Genomic DNA, 16,593 nt, shown 5'->3' with positions numbered 1-16,593 from the left:
ATGTGGATGTTTTGTTGCAATATGTGGGAGAAGAAAGTGGAAAAATATGTTTTGAGAAATCTATTTAAAAGACAATTCATAAAGAAAAATAAAAGGACCGAGGGGACCTCGGATCCTGTTACATCTGTTAGGAAAAAAAAAAAAAAGAAGTGTTTGGGTGATCTAGTTTCTTTTTCAGACACCATTAGTGGTATATCCCCCCTCCTGCCGAATTACTGCCCTCACCTGCAACTGTTTGTTTGCTTCTGTGTTTTTTCAGCATACCCCTTCTCCGTGTGCCCCCTTCCCACCTCCTGCTCCACCCTGCAGCAACTGTAAATGTATCTAAAAGGTCAAGTAGATGTAAGCAGTTTTTCTCCTGTTGATATGACAACAAATTACAATAATTAATGACAATAAAAATGACAAAAAGTGACACTGGAGTGCTGTCTGTCATTCGGATTGCAAGAAATAGGGAATAATCATTAGTTTGGCATTTTTGGATTTTCTGGGGGTTTTTTGACAGATGACTACTTTAATGGGGCGGCACGGTTGTGCAGTGGTTAGCACTGTCGCTTCATAGCAAGAGGGTTCCAGGTTCGAATCCCGGTCTGGGCCCTTCTATGTGGAGTTTGCATGTTCTCCCTGTGCCTGCGTGGGTTTTCTCTGGGTACTCCGGCTTCCTCCCACAGTACCAAAAAACATTACCCCTAGGTGTGAGTGTGAGAGTGTGTGTTTGTCTGTCTTTGTGTGTTGGCCCTGTGATTGACTGGCGACCAGTCCAGGGTGTACCCTGCCTCTCGCCCGTAGTCAGCTGGGATGACTAGAAGATGGATGGATGGACTACTCTAATGTCCATACGGAAGATATGACGCTTCAGCCAGCAGACGTTTAGCTTAGCTAAATCATCATGTCAGTCACATCCACCCTGTGTCAAGGTAACAAAATCCACCTGCCATCACATCTGAAGCTCACTGATGAACACTGTTTATTTTGTTTGCTTCACCTACAGAAACAGAGCTAGCAGACAAGCTAATCGACCGTTAGCTGTAGCTTCACATTTAACAAACATGAGAGTGATATCGGCCTTCCATCTCGTTCTTTGCAACAAAACGAGTGAATGTATTTCCTGAGATGTCAACATGTGCTTGACTGAATTGTGTCAGTGATTTGCATCAATTAAACAGAGTCAAAAATCTGGGGAAAAAAATGGGAGTTTGTGAAAAGTTTATTGTGAAATGGCAGAGGATACAATAAGTTAAGACCTAGGGATTGGGTTGGGCGAGGAGTGGATTCATGTTGATGTCCAGTCCTGGTCAAAACCACTTCACTTCACTGGCAGATAGAGGGCTAGCCACACAGTAAGTGATAGGAGGGGGTGGTCATCGTTATCCCAGGTTTCCCTCCATCACTGTTCCACTTTGAAGACCAGTGATGATGACAATAAAACCCCAATGAGACAGAGGGACTTCAATGGTGATGAGGAAAGAAACATCTTGATGGAAATTAGGACGGCTTCCCGAAGAACAGGATGAGGAGGAGGAGAGAAAAGAAAAAGCACCAGTTGGACAAAAAAAAAAAGAAAAAATGTAGAACAAAACAAAAGAAGGATTCAATGACATCTCATAGTCCTTTGTTCCCCCTGCTTCCTCAGGTGATACAAGAAACAGCGAGTGGATGTCGCGACACCATGGGGTCTCCACTTACACGATGCTCACCACCACAGTGGCAGGGTCCTTACACAGACATGATGTGCTTGACAAAGGCTGCACACACAGAGGAAGGAAGAGAGGTGGAAGTAAGTGAGTGAGGAGGAGATTCTGTAAAATCTTTTTTTGAACACACAGCTAGAAATCATGTAACATAGTGTGTTTGGTCTGGTTCACTTTCTGGGTTAGTTATGCATTTATAGGGACATAACAGCAATTTAGTGTTGGACAACCAGAGAGATTTTGAAAATTGAATGGTCAAAATTGAAGCAGCAGATAACAAGATGTGCTGACTTTTAGTTCCCAGTATGGATGAAGCTAAAAACAAAAACGTTGGATCCTACAGTATCCACAATACAACTCAACTCTTTACTTATGGTGGCATTATTGAAGTTATTTTTTCAGTTTTTGTTAAACTCGCTCCAGAGCCAAAGCAGACAAATCACAGAGTGGTATTCTCCGGTAACCTTAGCCTCATGGGTGAAAATAATGGATTACATAATTATTATTATGATTATTATAAGAATTATTGTCTGTTAATATCTTAAATATTACACAAATGTTGTAGAGTATGTAATACTGATAAATTCGTATATATTATTAGTCATAATGGTGTGATTTGTGGCTCACCCTCATAGTTGACACAGCCGTTCTCATCCTCCTGTCCTGCCATGAGAGCGTCAATCTCTGCCTCGTTCATCTTCTCTCCTGCAGGGGGAGACAGAGCATTAGTAACAGACACACACACACACAGTCACACACAGGCAGACACACCAGCGCTCAGGCCTGACTCACCCAGTGTCGACAGAACAATACGCAGCTCAGCACCCATCACTGTGCCGTTGCCCTCCTTGTCAAAGACGCGCAGACCCTCAACGTAGTCCTCGAATCCTGCCTTGTTTGGGCTGTTGATGATGGTCTGGAGCATGGGCAGGAAACCCTCGAACTCTACTCTCTTGTTGGCCATGTCTGGTTGAAATAAGACAGAAATAACACTCAGTTCCTTGCAGAGGTTTCATGATGTGTTAGTAATTGGACAGATGTCAGACACATGTTTTGTTTATTGCTTTATTTTCATGTGGAATCCTTTTTGAGGTACAGTTCTAGTCGGGCAGAGATTTACACAAACTACACGTGATTTTACCAAGCAATATGTTTGACTAAAAACCTGAGAAAATATACAATATGAAGAGCAACATTGAAAGAAAGATTAACGTGGAAAGGTGTGGACATGTGACCACACCAACCAGCATAAAAGCGTCATGGGGTGGGACATGTGAATGCAGCACAGTGACCATTTCAACCACAATCCTGCAGCACAAGCAGGATTTTCAGCCCAGTATTTACTGTATGCTTCTATTTTATTTCTGAGACATTTTTGCAACACATCTGCTCCATGTGTTCCCTGAGAGCAGACTGCTTGGATTGAACATGCCTGAATAAAGCCACAATAGCCGCTACTGATTTCGTCCTCCTAATCGATAACCACTTAAATGTTGCACTTATTACATTTGAATGTAGCAGATAGCACAAAACATCTTCAAAACCCTAACAATCACTAAATATGTCTCGTACCATCAGCAGTGGGGTTTCCCAGCAGTTTGGTCACCTCCTTGTTGGTGGGGTTCTGTCCCAGAGCGCGCATGATGTCGGCGATCTGGTTGTAAGCCACCTTGTTGTCGCCCACCCTGTCGAACAGACCGAAGGCCTCCCTGTAGTCTGCGAAGTGGAGGGAGAAGAGGACGTCATCGCTTTAATGAATTCTCACGTTCATTAGCCGATTTCTGTTTGTGAGGTGTTCAGCGGTGAGTGTTGAGTGTTGTTTTGTACAATGTAACGTTTTTAGAATAGTGTTTGGTGGATTATTTGGCAAACTATTCAGCAATTCCTTTAGAAAGTGATGACTTGTAAAAAATTAACTGCTTGTTATAGAAGCAGTTAAATTATAGTCTTAGACTAAAACAATAACTGTGATTTTAAAAGGATTTTTTTCTTATTGTACTGCACCAGAGTTAGCAACAACAGTCAGATCTATTTAGCAGTTTACGTTTAATTGCATACAAATGGCTCACACTCATTTGTATGATTTTTATTTTCCTGCAAAGTCATATCATGTTGGGGTTTGATTAGTTAACATCTTTTAAAGTATAATAAACCATGCAGCTCCAGCTTCAAAATGTGTTCAATTTCATGTTTAATACATATATATATGTATATACATATATATATATATATATGTATATATATATATATGTGTGCATTTTTCCCTGGCAGCGGTTTGCTTTCCACCAGGTGCAGCTGTGGCTGTCGCACGCCTGCCAGCAGGTGGAGGCAGCTCCTCTGCTAGCTGACGGGGGGGGGGGGGGGACATATAACAAGGGCAAGACGTCTCTATAGGTTGTGGTATTTTGGGCTGAATGGACTGACCCCTGTCGAGCTCCGTCACCCCTCATACTATTTCCATCTCAGCCAGCCCACCCACCCACCTCTCTCTCTCTCTCTCTCTCTCTCTCTCTCTCTCTCTCTCTCTCTCTCTCTCTCTCTCTGGGGGGGGGCTATGGGCTCTTTTAAAAGACCACCTTGGAATTGATAAACATAGCTGAGAATATGAGCCCCCCTCCTTTTAAAGGCAAGGCCCTCTGTGGGTGAGCCAAGTAAAAGCAGGGAATGCTGACTGCAGTGTAACAAGCAGCCAGCCAGATGACAGGTCGGGTCCGGTGGTGTCCAATCCGGAGACAGAAGGGACCAATAGCATATGTGATTTTTCTTTCTATGAAACATTTGCCTGTTCCAGAGAATCCTCCTGTAATCCCTGGTAGAGCTGCTGAAATTTCTGAACGGCTAAGTTGCGTAAATACGCAAACTCTCAGCAAATGTTTTGATATCACTGATCTCTTGGCCAATAAACAGCCTGCAGTTCATATCAGGATACGATGATTGGCTGAACTGATTCATGACTGACACCTCCAGTCATTAACTGAAGCCCTCTGGTCCCTCAGTGGTCTATGATTAATAAGTGATATAATCTGAATGATTTTAAACCTGACCAGCTGATTTACCGCATCTGCCAGCTGTATCTACCAGCAGGGTTGTGTTTGTTGGAATAGAAGCAAATGTGCACAATATGCTGCCTTTTTTTTAATTCATTATTATTATTTGCAGATTGTTGCATAGAGAACGGCTGACCATCTTGACCCTTGATGTGTGCATTTTTTTCCCCATTTTATTTAATACAACTAGCAATGAATTTAACCAAAAAACAACATTTTTTTTAAAGAGCCCATGTTGTGAGTGCTTTGTGTAGTGTAGCAATTAGGTTTTTATTGGCTTTAGCCATGCATTTTTGTGACATTTTAAAGTTTATGGCTGGACATTTGAATATTGTTCTCATTCAATGTCAAAACAAAAAAATGACTGAGGGAACCATCTGTTTTGAGCATCACTTTGAGCTAGTGTTCGCCTTAAAGGCGTACCGAAGTACTTTACATTGTTTTACTCGCAATCATGCTATTCTCTTGCATCATTATTTAATATACTGATGGCTATTCTGATTTGCCAAACAGCAGCCCAAGTGATATTAAAGCGACAGACGAGTTTTATGGACTGTGTTGAGTGTCACATGGTTGCAGTGTTAAAATGAAAAGTACTTACCCTCAATCTGGTCTGCGCTGAAATCGATCTAGAAGCCAATACAAAGCAGTCATATTAGTATAAAGACATACAAAAGCAAGAGTTCCCACATGCTGTTTAATCACTTGCACAACCACTTTGACCCATGAGGCCAGAACACTGAGGCATTTCCACTTCATCTAGACTAATTAATCAGGTCTACACAGGGATTAAACTTGTGTCTTTGCCAAAATTAGCTTCACACGGTGGCACCCGATCTGTGGAGGTCCATCTTTAGCTACATTAACATGTCCACATTTGGTGTCACCCTGCATTGCCATCACACATTAGTCACAGCTCTGTTAGACCAACCCACAGAGCTGAAGGGCGTGGTCTGAACCACAGTGAGCTCTCCATGGTTCTAGTCATTCTCCTCAGTCTCCTGTAAGCCTCTGAATGTGGTCCTTCAGACCTGCAGCTGCTCTCGCTGACTCACATTTAACTGTGCAGTGTGCACAGATGTTCAATAGATGTTCATATGAATATGTCAACTCAGGCTGAGAGTTTTTTCCCTCCTGGTATGTTAATGTGAAAATGTGTGTGCATTAAACACCGGTCACCTTTGTAGATATGATGCATGCACAGGTAAGCTCAGTTTGCTCTCTAAACACACTCTATGATCAAAGTTATCCTCAGATTGTTCCTCCTTCAAACGGGATTTTTCTCGGGGGCTCCCCAGAGGTCCCCCCTGTGAGAACCTCTAAAATCAGTCTGTCATGCAACAGCGTGAAAATGTAAAAGAAGGAAAGTCAAATCCCAGCTCCTCCTGAGCAGCCATCATCCCATCTCCATCCCTCCCCACAGCAGAACTCATGCTTTCACGGTTATTGTACCTTGACTGCGGACAGGTCGACAGCGGGAGCTGCAGGGGCAGGGGCTGGCTCGGGTGCCGGAGCAGGTGCAGGTGCTGGTGCAGGTTCGGCCTTCTTGGCGGGAGCCTTAGCGTCCTTCTTGGGTGCCATTTCAGCTTAGTTTACTAACTTGTCCCTTAAGCACAGACAATTCCCGGTTCGGGTGACAACACAAGGAGTGTAGCACAGAGTGGAGGGGACTCGGAGCAAGAAATCACCGATTGGGCGTATATATATGAGGCTATTTTTCCTCTTGACCCCCGTCAACGCTGTGCCCGTTTGAGGATTGGATAGCAGATGGGAGGCGTGTGCGTGTATGGAGGGGTCCTCTCTAAACATGGCATATGGAGCTGCTTGCCAGAGAGTGTTTGTGTCACATATCTATAATCAAAAACGAAAACATTGGAAACCGTGCGAGGTTACCTGGGGCCACGCGATATTCCTGTTGACAACAGCTCCACCTTTACGCAAAGCGTTGCGCACCATTACGCAAAACCTGGACTCACCTGGGAACAGGTTGTTTGGGGATTGTTTTAAGATTTTGTAGACCTGAAAAGCGGAGTCATGTTGGAGCCGTTTCGCCCTCTGTTTAATATCGTGTGACAAATAATAGTCTGATCGCGGCTCATGGGAAACGACAGATCCAATCGTATAAACTCAGCAGCCTGCTAAACGCCAACCTCCGACAGAGAGAAGTTAGTCATCGTGCCAAAATGTCGATACGTGATTTTAGTGTTTTCTTGCATCATCGTGTTGAGACGCTCTTTTTTGCCTATAATATTACTAATGTGGAGGTAACTCATCTTTGACTGCAACCCTGCTGGACTCATCAGTGGCTCCATCTTTACTAACTGCTGTGTACCCAAGCGTTACAGTGAACTTAATTTGAAATATAGCAAAGATCCCAGCGTTCCCAGAGATATAATTAGCCTACATGAGGGTGAATTTGGGGTAAATGCTATGAAATGATGCACAGCCCATCTAGAATATCTACATAATATCTTTGATGTAATGGTGAAGCTATAAGAGCCTGGCATATTTTGAATATTTTCCTCAGTATGAGCATCTTATATCTGACTCCAGCAAAGTGTTGAAACAAACACATTTAGAATATATATGTGTAAGTGCCAGACAGTGTTGAAAAGTTAGAGGAAGTGATCAAATTTGAATTCTAGATACTGTCAAAGTAGCAGGTTTTATGCAGACAGGTGGTGGACGAGGTGTCTTTCAGATCTAATAAAGAGCTGTTGTTTTTTTTTTTTTAGCCACGGGTAGAGCACCACCTGTGTTCACTTTGGGGCTTTGCGTCGGTGGGGTGAGCAGTCACTCCCGGGGAGGATATGACGTAAAAGCACAGGGAGATGGAGGTCCAATGGAGCTTTCAGCTGCTGATGCCAGTAAGCCAGACAAGGCTAAGAGTGCAAATTCTGTCTCCTTAATTCTTGTCTATATCTGTCTCCCAGTACCAGCGGTGCAGCCCTGCCCCCACCTCCATGACAGGGCCTGGTGACGAAGGAACTGCAGAAATTCCTCCACCCTACAGCCCCCTCCCCCCCTTCTCTACCCCCCACTTGCTTTCACTGACCCCATCTCCACTGGGGCAAGCCAGAGAAAGCCTCAGTCACTCAGCTGTCATCTGGACTCACCCCCGGCACCCCTCACCTTCTTCGAGTCTGTCTCCCCTTCACCCCCTCCCCCTATAGAAACTCTGTCTCAGTCCTTGCACCTGTGCTGCAGTCCATTCTGAACTCCACTATAGAATCCTAATGGATTCAGCAGCCTGGTAGAGCTGAGCTTTTGAGATGGGATAGCAGGTCAGCTTGTGAAAACAAATTCAAGTTTATTTGACCATCAAGTGCAGTTTTATTGTGTGAGCTGTACGTGTACAACCCTGAGCTGCGCGTGAAATCGCATATTCATTTTAAACAAATAGGGGCATTTTAAGTATACAAAAGCTGTTGAAGGCCAAAGTGAGCTAATGTGCAGTGTGTGAGGGCAGTGTTAACACACAATGTACAATCTCTCTGCTATGACTCCAATGCCACGACGAACAACGAAACAAACGGATGATTTTCTAAATATGTTTGAGTGTAGTGTCGCTGAGTCATTCTAAGAATCGCATTACTGAAGGTAAACAACCTCCTTCTCACAAAATGTGTAATGCTTTACGTATTCATAATCCCTGTTGAGCTCCTTCGGGAAAGCCATACTGGAGATGTGAGGTCGGCTCACATAAAGGGTGGATGGAAGCTTCAGCTGTACAGGGAGAGGCAACGCTGCCCGTGATAACAGAGAGCGGAAAGAGGATGAGGAAATTCAAATCAAGAGCTGCAAGAGGAAGTGTTTTGTGCCTTTTGTTTTCCTGTAGTAAAGTTTTTATCTTCATGCTAGTTAGGAGAACATCTTGGTTTAAAACATATAAAACCTGATACACATTGCAGTCAGAAACATACGTGCTTGTCAGCAATGTCCTCCTCAAACAGACAGTTTTAACACCACACTGCACAGACTGATGTGTAACCACTTTACTACAGTTAGTTGTATTTATGAAATCCTGCATTGCTGGCCTTCCTCACTAAAATGCATCCAAGACAGACGCATGAGAAGGCCAATTACCACGGGTACCTTTTTATGGGAATTCAGCGTCACAGGCTCAAGATTTGACTGTGTGTGCAAGTCTAAGTTCAGTGCAAGGAAAAAATCCCTGTCTCCTAGAAATAACATTTATATATGACTAATTTGCAACAGCAAATATGTTTTTAACAGAAACATAATTGCTGCCTCGGTTATGTTCAAAGACGGCATTAATGCGCACACAAGTCCTGCGTGCAAAAGAACACTTTGCTCTTTGGTTAAGGAGAAACTGTGTTTTCTGTGACTTGCTTTACACACCAATTGGTTCCATTTCCTCATAGTGTTAAGGGAAAATGCAACTGGTTGATATTACGACAGGAAACAGAAAACAACACTAAGGGTCTAAACAGTCATGACAACTGCTCTGTTTGAAAGTTATTTGCTGCAGCTCAGTGTACTTATACGTGCATTAAGACGTTGCCAACACACTGATGAAGAGGATATGGCTGAGACAGCAAAGACACATTTTTAATGGATCAGCGTTATGAAACGCAAGCTCAGTGAAACCGACAAAGTTTGAGGCTTCTATTGTTATGAAAACCAGCATTCTTCCCAAACACTGAATACAATGCATACATTATGCAAGTGCTTAGTTCCCCTGTCTGCCTCCAAGCTCAAACAATACTGATCTATAAATACCCCAGTTATAGGCCCAAGACCATGAAAGACAACTGTCAGAGCTACTGACATTTTTTTTTTAAACTTAACCTGCCTTCCTTCTTTGGCTGTCTGATCTTCCAGTTGGCCCTGCAAGTGCTCTAAAAGTGTGGGTCTTCATCCCTTTTCTATTTCCCCAGTCATACATGTTTTTATTGAGAGCAAAACTGTGTGTGCAAAAAGTCCTCACTGCCAATTAAAATTTCATGGTAGAAATCAATTTGCTCAGCCAACGTTACCAACTATGTAACGATACCCGCATTGCGTTCCAGACATGAAGGACCACCTTGTTCCAAACATGATCATAAATATTATTTTGAGCCAATGGGATAATTGGGTTTCTTAAGCATCAGTGAACAGAAATTTGAAGCAACATCCAGTGTGGAGCACAACATGGAACAGAACAAATGGCCTGCATTTAAACACAACACTATTATTAGCCAGCTATTTCATTTTACCAGAATAATTTCACCTAATTTGTGGGAGCATTCTGGAGAGATATTTCAGCCAAGAGAGGGATGCTGTGGGCTCGATGATCTCACATGCAGGGATGAAAAACATATCAATAGAATAAAGCTGAGACTGTGCTAAACCAGGTTGATTTCGTCAGCTGAGATTAAGCTGTTTAAGCTCTTTTGGATTGCGTCTGTTTAGGCTGAGGGATAGATGGATGTGAAGGGAAAGATTTTTGGGAGATATTCTTTTGCTAACTAATACGTTTGAATCTATTTTCTCTGAGTCACCTGCTAGCCGTGTCCTTCAGCGGTGGACAGGCAGGGCATGTCATAATATCACCCTCAGGTTTGCGTCAAGACAGGCACTCTAATCGTTTCCTCTCAGGAATGACAGTGCGATCTTAAGCACTTATAGCTCGGCTCGCTGCAATGCGTTCACGGTCATCTCTCGAATTCACCAACAGCTCACAGTATTTCTAATCAGGATACCTCAGGAGCTCCTACTGAAGAGAAGAATCAGGATTGTGTGAGGAAGAAATGACGGAGACACTGATTTCAACACACAGCGCCTGTCCTATCCTTGGAGCTCTTCCGTGTTAAGGATGATTAATGAAATGTGAAGAAGCTTGAGAAGAAAATAAAATCATGCCATGAGTGTTAGGTCATTTTCCGAGGTCGGTGGCATTTTGGCTCAGCAGGGAGCTGGAGCGTTGCTAGGCCTGCTGAAGGAAATGACAGAGAGCACTGATGGACTTCCTTTGCAATAAAAAAAAATGCGGCAGAGGTCACCCAGTCAGCCATCTGAGATGACTAGAGAGTAGATTTTGGATTCTGGTTCTGGCCGCCCCCACCTCCCCCCTTCTCCTTTTCAAACCCTGAGTGCTTCCTTCCCTGCCCTCCAACCATGCCAAAAGGAATGAGGCTGTAACTGAGCCTGGTGGCACAGATGGAGCCTATTTATAGTCCCTGCAGAGAGGTGTGAAGTTTCTTGGGATTTCTAAGAGCAGGGGCCATGGCTCCTTAAGGGGGCTGATGCAGCCTTTGTGGCCCTCATGCTCTCTTTCCCTCTCTCGCTCTCTCAAAAGCCCTCCTCTGGCCACACAGGAATTAGATGGGGGCAGGCTAAACAAAGCTACTCGCTGCCCTTTTTGCCAGGGACACTGCATCACTACAGAGGAAGGGAATCCGATACCGACCTAAAGGGACAGTCTCCCTCTTGTTCCTTCCAGCTGATCATTTGGTCTTCATTTGACGCGCTGGAGGATCACACTGTCATTATGCCATCAGCCAGAACTGGACTACTGAAACAGTGAATCAGGATGAGAACTGGGGAATGACTGAGGGACAAATGTGTCCACAGAGTCAAAACTAAGGCTGAAAAAGTGCTCTCAATTCTTTTATATTGGAGCTGAAACTCTTACTGTTTACCACTCATTTTTATTAAATTAAACACTGGACTATTCATTCATATCCTGAAATACACTGTAGCTCTTATTTTCCCACTGTCTTATGCAAAGCACTTGATGTTGTACAAATAAACTTATATTGTCCTGCCTTAGGATAATATATAAAATACAGTATCTCCAGACTGTTGTGTCAACCAGATTCACTGAACAGGCATCCTCATAGATCCTTGAAGCAAACATCATTTATTTCTGTCACCTCAGGGTCAAGAGAAAAGCGAGGGAGCCTGCTCGTCTATTCACGTCCTCTCTTAAGCTTGGTCACCATCTGAAACTCATACTTGAAACCGCAGACAATGTGGGGGTCCCTCCACTGAGGACAGACGCTGGAGCTCATTAGGCCGCACCCCAGCCTATCAACGGAGGAATTTAGACGGCAGCTAATCACAGCCCTCCCTGTATTAAAGTTCCCTGCAGTACTTTGCACTTTGGCGTCTCATGTTCTCTAAGTCATCAACAAGCGATTTTCCATTGTGTGTAATTCTGACATTATTGACTGTAAGAAGCCAGCGCTGCTTTTTGAAGCGGGTAAACAGGAAGGCAGGAAGTTGAGAAGGAGAACGGAACATTATTGTGTGAAATAGTGTGCAAACATTAATCAGCACTGATTTACATTATTTCTCTGATGCAGGACACTTCATATGATAAGCTCCAAGTATTAATAATCATATTACACAGTTTTACAGATCTGAAAATGTCTAGAGATAAACTCTGTTTTGCAGATGTATGAGCAAACTGCGTGCGTTCGTGAGAATAAACAGTCAGATGTTTGATGTTTGCATTCGATACTGGAATTGTAAGGCAATGGAGACCCTTAACAAGACTTGGAGGTTATTTCAGTTGTCTTTATGCTTTATTTTACAGGAGGAAATAGCTCTTTACGTTTGATGGTGACAAGGTAATAAAGTTACTGCCCTGGTAAGTGTTGAGTGACTTCACATTCTCACCGTCTAAAAATATTTACACACTGAAAGGTGCAATAAGTAATTCCGGGGGAAGGACATTAGATTGTCGAGTCTCATGCCCATGTAGTCAAGTTGGACCTTTAAATCTGGTGTGTGGGACTTTTTTTCATTCCTTCGATCAATACCTTCAATCCCTTACCAAACTAGTTAACACAATGCTGATTAAGCCTTGATAAATGTCTGTATTTTGCAGTATACTGGAGTTTTTTTTTACTCTGTGTCTGTGGTGACTGTCCTGTATCAGACCAATGCATTTTAGTAAAGCAAAGCAAAGCAAAACTGGGGAACATTTGTACTGATGGAGTGGGCTGCAGACGTAAGGTACGAGCTACAGCAACAGGAGTAGTATGGTGGAGCCCTTTCAGGTCATAACTGACTGCTTTAGCATCAAGTGACTTAAACCACTAACCGTCTGTTGAGTTTTTTTTGTTCAGGAAATAATTGCTGACTAATGTTGTAGTCTGCTGGACATGGAGTAGCTCATCTGTTCTTTTGTAGAGGTGAGTGTCATGATACTTTGTGGGGAGTAAATACATACTGTATATGCTAATATATCCTGCACTTGAATGCATCACTTCCTGCATTACATAAAAATATATAGCTGTGTTCTCTGTGAAGGATTCAGTCTAGGCGTCATGTCAACTGTAAAGCTGTTACAGCTTTGACAACACGCTGGCGGCTAAACGACACCAGAGGCCTCTCAGTTGTTACTGTAACTCATGTATATCGAGCTGCGCTGTCACCTACAGCCCTGTGCACTGTCTCGACATCCCTCTGAATCTTTTTAGCAAACGCTACCACTGGATGTCACCAGTGCTCCACAGATACTCCCACTGCCCAGGAGCATCACGGGCTAAGTTTGGATTGAGAGGGCAACAGAATCTGTAGTTAACGACAGATGGTTTCATTTTGATAAAATGCAAAGCACATACAGAAAACTCTTCATTTATTAGTTAGGCTTAAACATGCAGCACATGTCACCATGAGTACGTAATCAGCTTAAATGTGAGGAAATTCAGGGACATACTGCGACTCATTTCATTTCTAATGCATAAGATTTGCAAATGGCATCACACGGCTTTTACAAAGTTAAAAGAAAGCACAGGCTGTTGTTCCGAGGTGACTTTCTGGAGTGTGGAGGTATTTCCTGATCTATACGGGTCCTATTACTCACACCCACTTTGTTCAGAGTGCTGAACCCAGCAGAGTGGCCCGCCAGGCACCCCTCTCCACTGAGGACCAGTCTTGCAGTGATCAGCAAATACACACAGACCACTCTAATCCCACCACTGTGCAGTCCGTGCATGGTCAGTTTGCCTTGGTTTTTTGTTTTTTTTTTTTTTTTGCAGGCAACTGGCCTAAAAGAAAAGGCTTTCTGAGTTTGTTGCACTGAAAGCACTATACATAAGTTTGCTGTTAGCAGGTGGTGTCTTTCTCTGTGTGCATTTTCTTTCTTTTTCCAATTCCCTGAAATATGGTCTTTTAACGTAATCAATATTTCCTCATGCGTGGACATTTTTAAAAGTTGTCAGTGTGGCACTTTTTTTTTTTTTTCTTTTATGTCACCAGTTCAAATATAAAAACATAAAGAGAGATTGCTGTTTAAAATGAAAGAAAATTTAAGTAAATAAGTAGTGTAAGTTAACTGGCAATAGTATAGGCCTTCCTTTAAATATAATAATAATAATTTTAAAAAATAAAGCAAGATTGGAAATAAGTTGTTAAATTTGAGAGATTAAGATTTTGATACATCAGAAAGAGGCCTGCAGGACTGCTTCAAAGTTTGCAGATGTGAATCACAGGTTCATCCCCTCTTGTTTAACAAGAAGTATGAGCTTTCCTGAAGACCAATCCAAACGCCGTGCGCTTAATGCGCTGAGAAAAACAACACGCCGACCACCACCGACCGACACGAGGGGCAGACCCTAACTCACTCATTCATCTCTCTTCTATAGAAAATGTACTTGTAGCTGTAAAGTTGGTCGTTTTCCAGACGGTGTATTTGTTTATTTTTTCATATCGGATAACTCCCCATTCAAATCTGTGCTACTTTACTGAAAGAATAATTTAAGATTAACATGACAAAAATCCTGTTCGCTTACAGCGTTGTTAAATCCCTGAGGCACGGATGTGTGGTTGGCAGGAGAGTGGGAAACACGTCGGCCTGGCTGAGACTTCAAACTACCAAACATATCAGTGTGAAGGTGAGAAGACAATGTGTGAGTAAAAGTGGCTGTTGTCTGTTAAATTCAATACTTTTCCAGAAGTGCTGCAAAGTGAGTACTAAAGGCTTTGGTGTCGAGGCCGAATTCCACAGAAAAATCTACAAAGTCTGCGATGCCTCGCTTGTACACAAACATAGAAACTTCTGACAAGTTATTGATTATTTTTCAAAACTAGCAGAAGGTGCTCCTATATTCGGCATAGATCTAGCACAAAAACAGTTCTTAGTATAACGTAATTTAAGCTTGCTGCAGTTCACCAGATACGGTTGAACAGCTCTTGCATAAGAACTACAGCATGGTGTGTGTAGCGTGGCTGCGTGGAATTGCATCGAAACAAGACCCGTCTGGTGGACTTTAACTACGCCGAATAAACACGAGGTTACTTTTAATTTATTAAAATGTTGTCATTAATTTGCCTCACGTTTGGGCTTGTGCCATTAAGAGAGAGTGCAGGAAATTGCATAATTATCAATGCAATTTGGAACGCAGCGAGGAACAAGTTAATCAGTTCCCCAAAAGATTTAAAAAAAAAGGTTTCCAGACTGCTGTCTCAGATAATGTATAGCATACAGATGTTGGACTTCCTTGCATCATGTTTGAGATCCGCTCCAACGTCTCTCTGCATCACACACCTACACAAAAGCTCACACATTGTGTGTTCAGAGTGGTGGATAGTTAGGTTAGGCCTATATCATATGTTTATATTTCTCTCATGAGTCTTTTGTAAGAGAGAAAAAGAGCACTACTGATGTCCACTGGCTCACAGCGGGTCACCAACGTAGGCTATATATTCACATATCTATCACACACACAAAGGATAGAAGAATGATCTGTCTGTCTCAGCATTCAGAGCACAATTCACGGTGGCCTGCAGTTTCAGCATGAAGTCCCAGAGGCTCACTGGTTGCCACCACTCCTTATTTCAAAGTTTTACCTTTGGTCTGTCCAAACCTGCTTCATAAAGAAAGGAAATGCATTATTCTCGTGTGAGATTTTGATCGTCATCTCCCTGCTCTCTTTTAACTTCTAGGCCCAGACAGCCCACCTGGTCTTGGAGGATGGCACAAGGATGAAAGGGTTTTCTTTTGGGCATGATGCCTCTGTAGCCGGGGAACTGGTTTTCAACACTGGCCTGGTGGGGTAAGAAGGACACATGCTGACAGAAGTAGAAATATATTAGACTTCAGACAAAATAGTGCACTTGAATAAAGTCTGATTTTAGGATGCCAAATACCAAAATATCAACCTTGTTTTTAGCTTGAGCACCTTGAATTTGAGTCAACATCATGACGATGTGCTTCTTCATCACATCACAATATTCAGGCATGTTTTGACATGATGTTTCCCCTGCTTTAGCTATCCCGAGGCCCTGACTGATCCCAGCTACAGGGGTCAGATCCTGACCCTGACCTACCCTATTGTAGGAAACTATGGGGTACCCAACACCCAGGAGCTGGACGAGCTGGGCTTGAGAAAATATGTGGAGTCAGAGCATATCCAGGTAGGAAACTTGGCATCGCCAGAAAGACTGAAATGCAGCTGCAGTGTGTTTATTACAAAGTCCTGCTTTTATGCTTTCATGTCATTCTGAGTGTTTGATTTGGTTTTTGTTTTTGATACTACAAGTTGGATTATAGTAATAGAAAATTTGGCAGCTACATCTATTAGTGTTCCCAAGAAGTACCACATAATTAGAGCTGAAAAAATAATTGATCAGCCAAATGGTGGATGAAGAGAAAATGAATCAACCGCAATTAATTACAGTTAAGAACAAAGTCTTTCTAGTGTCAAAGTGAGTCTGTTGGATTATGATTTCAATTGCCATGATTTTGATTTTACAAACATTCATTTAATCACTTTTACGATTGCTTTACATTGTACCTACAGTGTTGCCTTCATCAGGTCAAAATTTTAGCTTTTTAATATGTGTCTGTGATTTAACACATGGAAAAAAGTAATGACATCCCCATAAGCCCCAGTTGTAAT

At 42.7% G+C, this 16,593-nt stretch overlaps 3 protein-coding genes across 14 annotated transcripts in view; 2 read left to right on the top strand and 1 right to left on the bottom strand.

Moving 5' to 3' along the window:
• map2 (microtubule-associated protein 2) overlaps positions 1–415 on the top strand; it is a 42,634-nt gene extending 42,219 nt beyond the window's left edge. For all 9 annotated transcript variants that reach the window (XM_046404953.1, XM_046404952.1, XM_046404946.1 and 6 more), the window contains one exon: positions 260–415. In XM_046404953.1, the coding sequence (XP_046260909.1) occupies positions 260–318 (59 nt within the window). In that variant the 3' untranslated portion in view covers positions 319–415. The remainder of the gene's footprint in view (positions 1–259) is intronic.
• A 774-nt stretch (positions 416–1,189) lies between these two features.
• On the bottom strand, positions 1,190–6,433 carry myl1 (myosin, light chain 1, alkali; skeletal, fast). Its single transcript, XM_046404954.1, has 7 exons — positions 6,191–6,433; positions 5,340–5,367; positions 3,264–3,407; positions 2,484–2,657; positions 2,319–2,396; positions 1,687–1,745; positions 1,190–1,494 (listed from the first exon to the last, which is right to left on the bottom strand). The coding sequence occupies exons 1-6, from the start codon at positions 6,317–6,319 to the stop codon at positions 1,717–1,719; spliced, it is 582 nt and encodes a 193-aa protein (XP_046260910.1). The 5' UTR covers positions 6,320–6,433; the 3' UTR covers positions 1,190–1,494; positions 1,687–1,716.
• A 7,632-nt stretch (positions 6,434–14,065) lies between these two features.
• The window catches only part of cps1 (carbamoyl-phosphate synthase 1, mitochondrial), a 41,258-nt gene continuing 38,730 nt past the window's right edge, over positions 14,066–16,593 (top strand). Inside the window, exons 1-4 of one of the 4 annotated variants that reach the window (XM_046403939.1) lie at positions 14,069–14,342; positions 14,487–14,586; positions 15,638–15,747; positions 15,964–16,108. In XM_046403939.1, coding sequence (XP_046259895.1) covers positions 15,677–15,747; positions 15,964–16,108 — 216 coding nt within the window. In that variant the 5' untranslated portion in view covers positions 14,069–14,342; positions 14,487–14,586; positions 15,638–15,676. Of the gene's footprint in view, positions 14,602–15,637; positions 15,748–15,963; positions 16,109–16,593 lie in introns of all 4 variants that reach the window. The other 3 variants (XM_046403940.1, XM_046403937.1, XM_046403938.1) reach the window with 3 other exon arrangements.

Source organism: Scatophagus argus, chromosome 11, assembly GCF_020382885.2.
Source record: "Scatophagus argus isolate fScaArg1 chromosome 11, fScaArg1.pri, whole genome shotgun sequence".
NCBI lineage: Eukaryota > Metazoa > Chordata > Actinopteri > Scatophagidae > Scatophagus > Scatophagus argus.
This window is presented reverse-complemented; position numbering and strand designations above follow the sequence as displayed.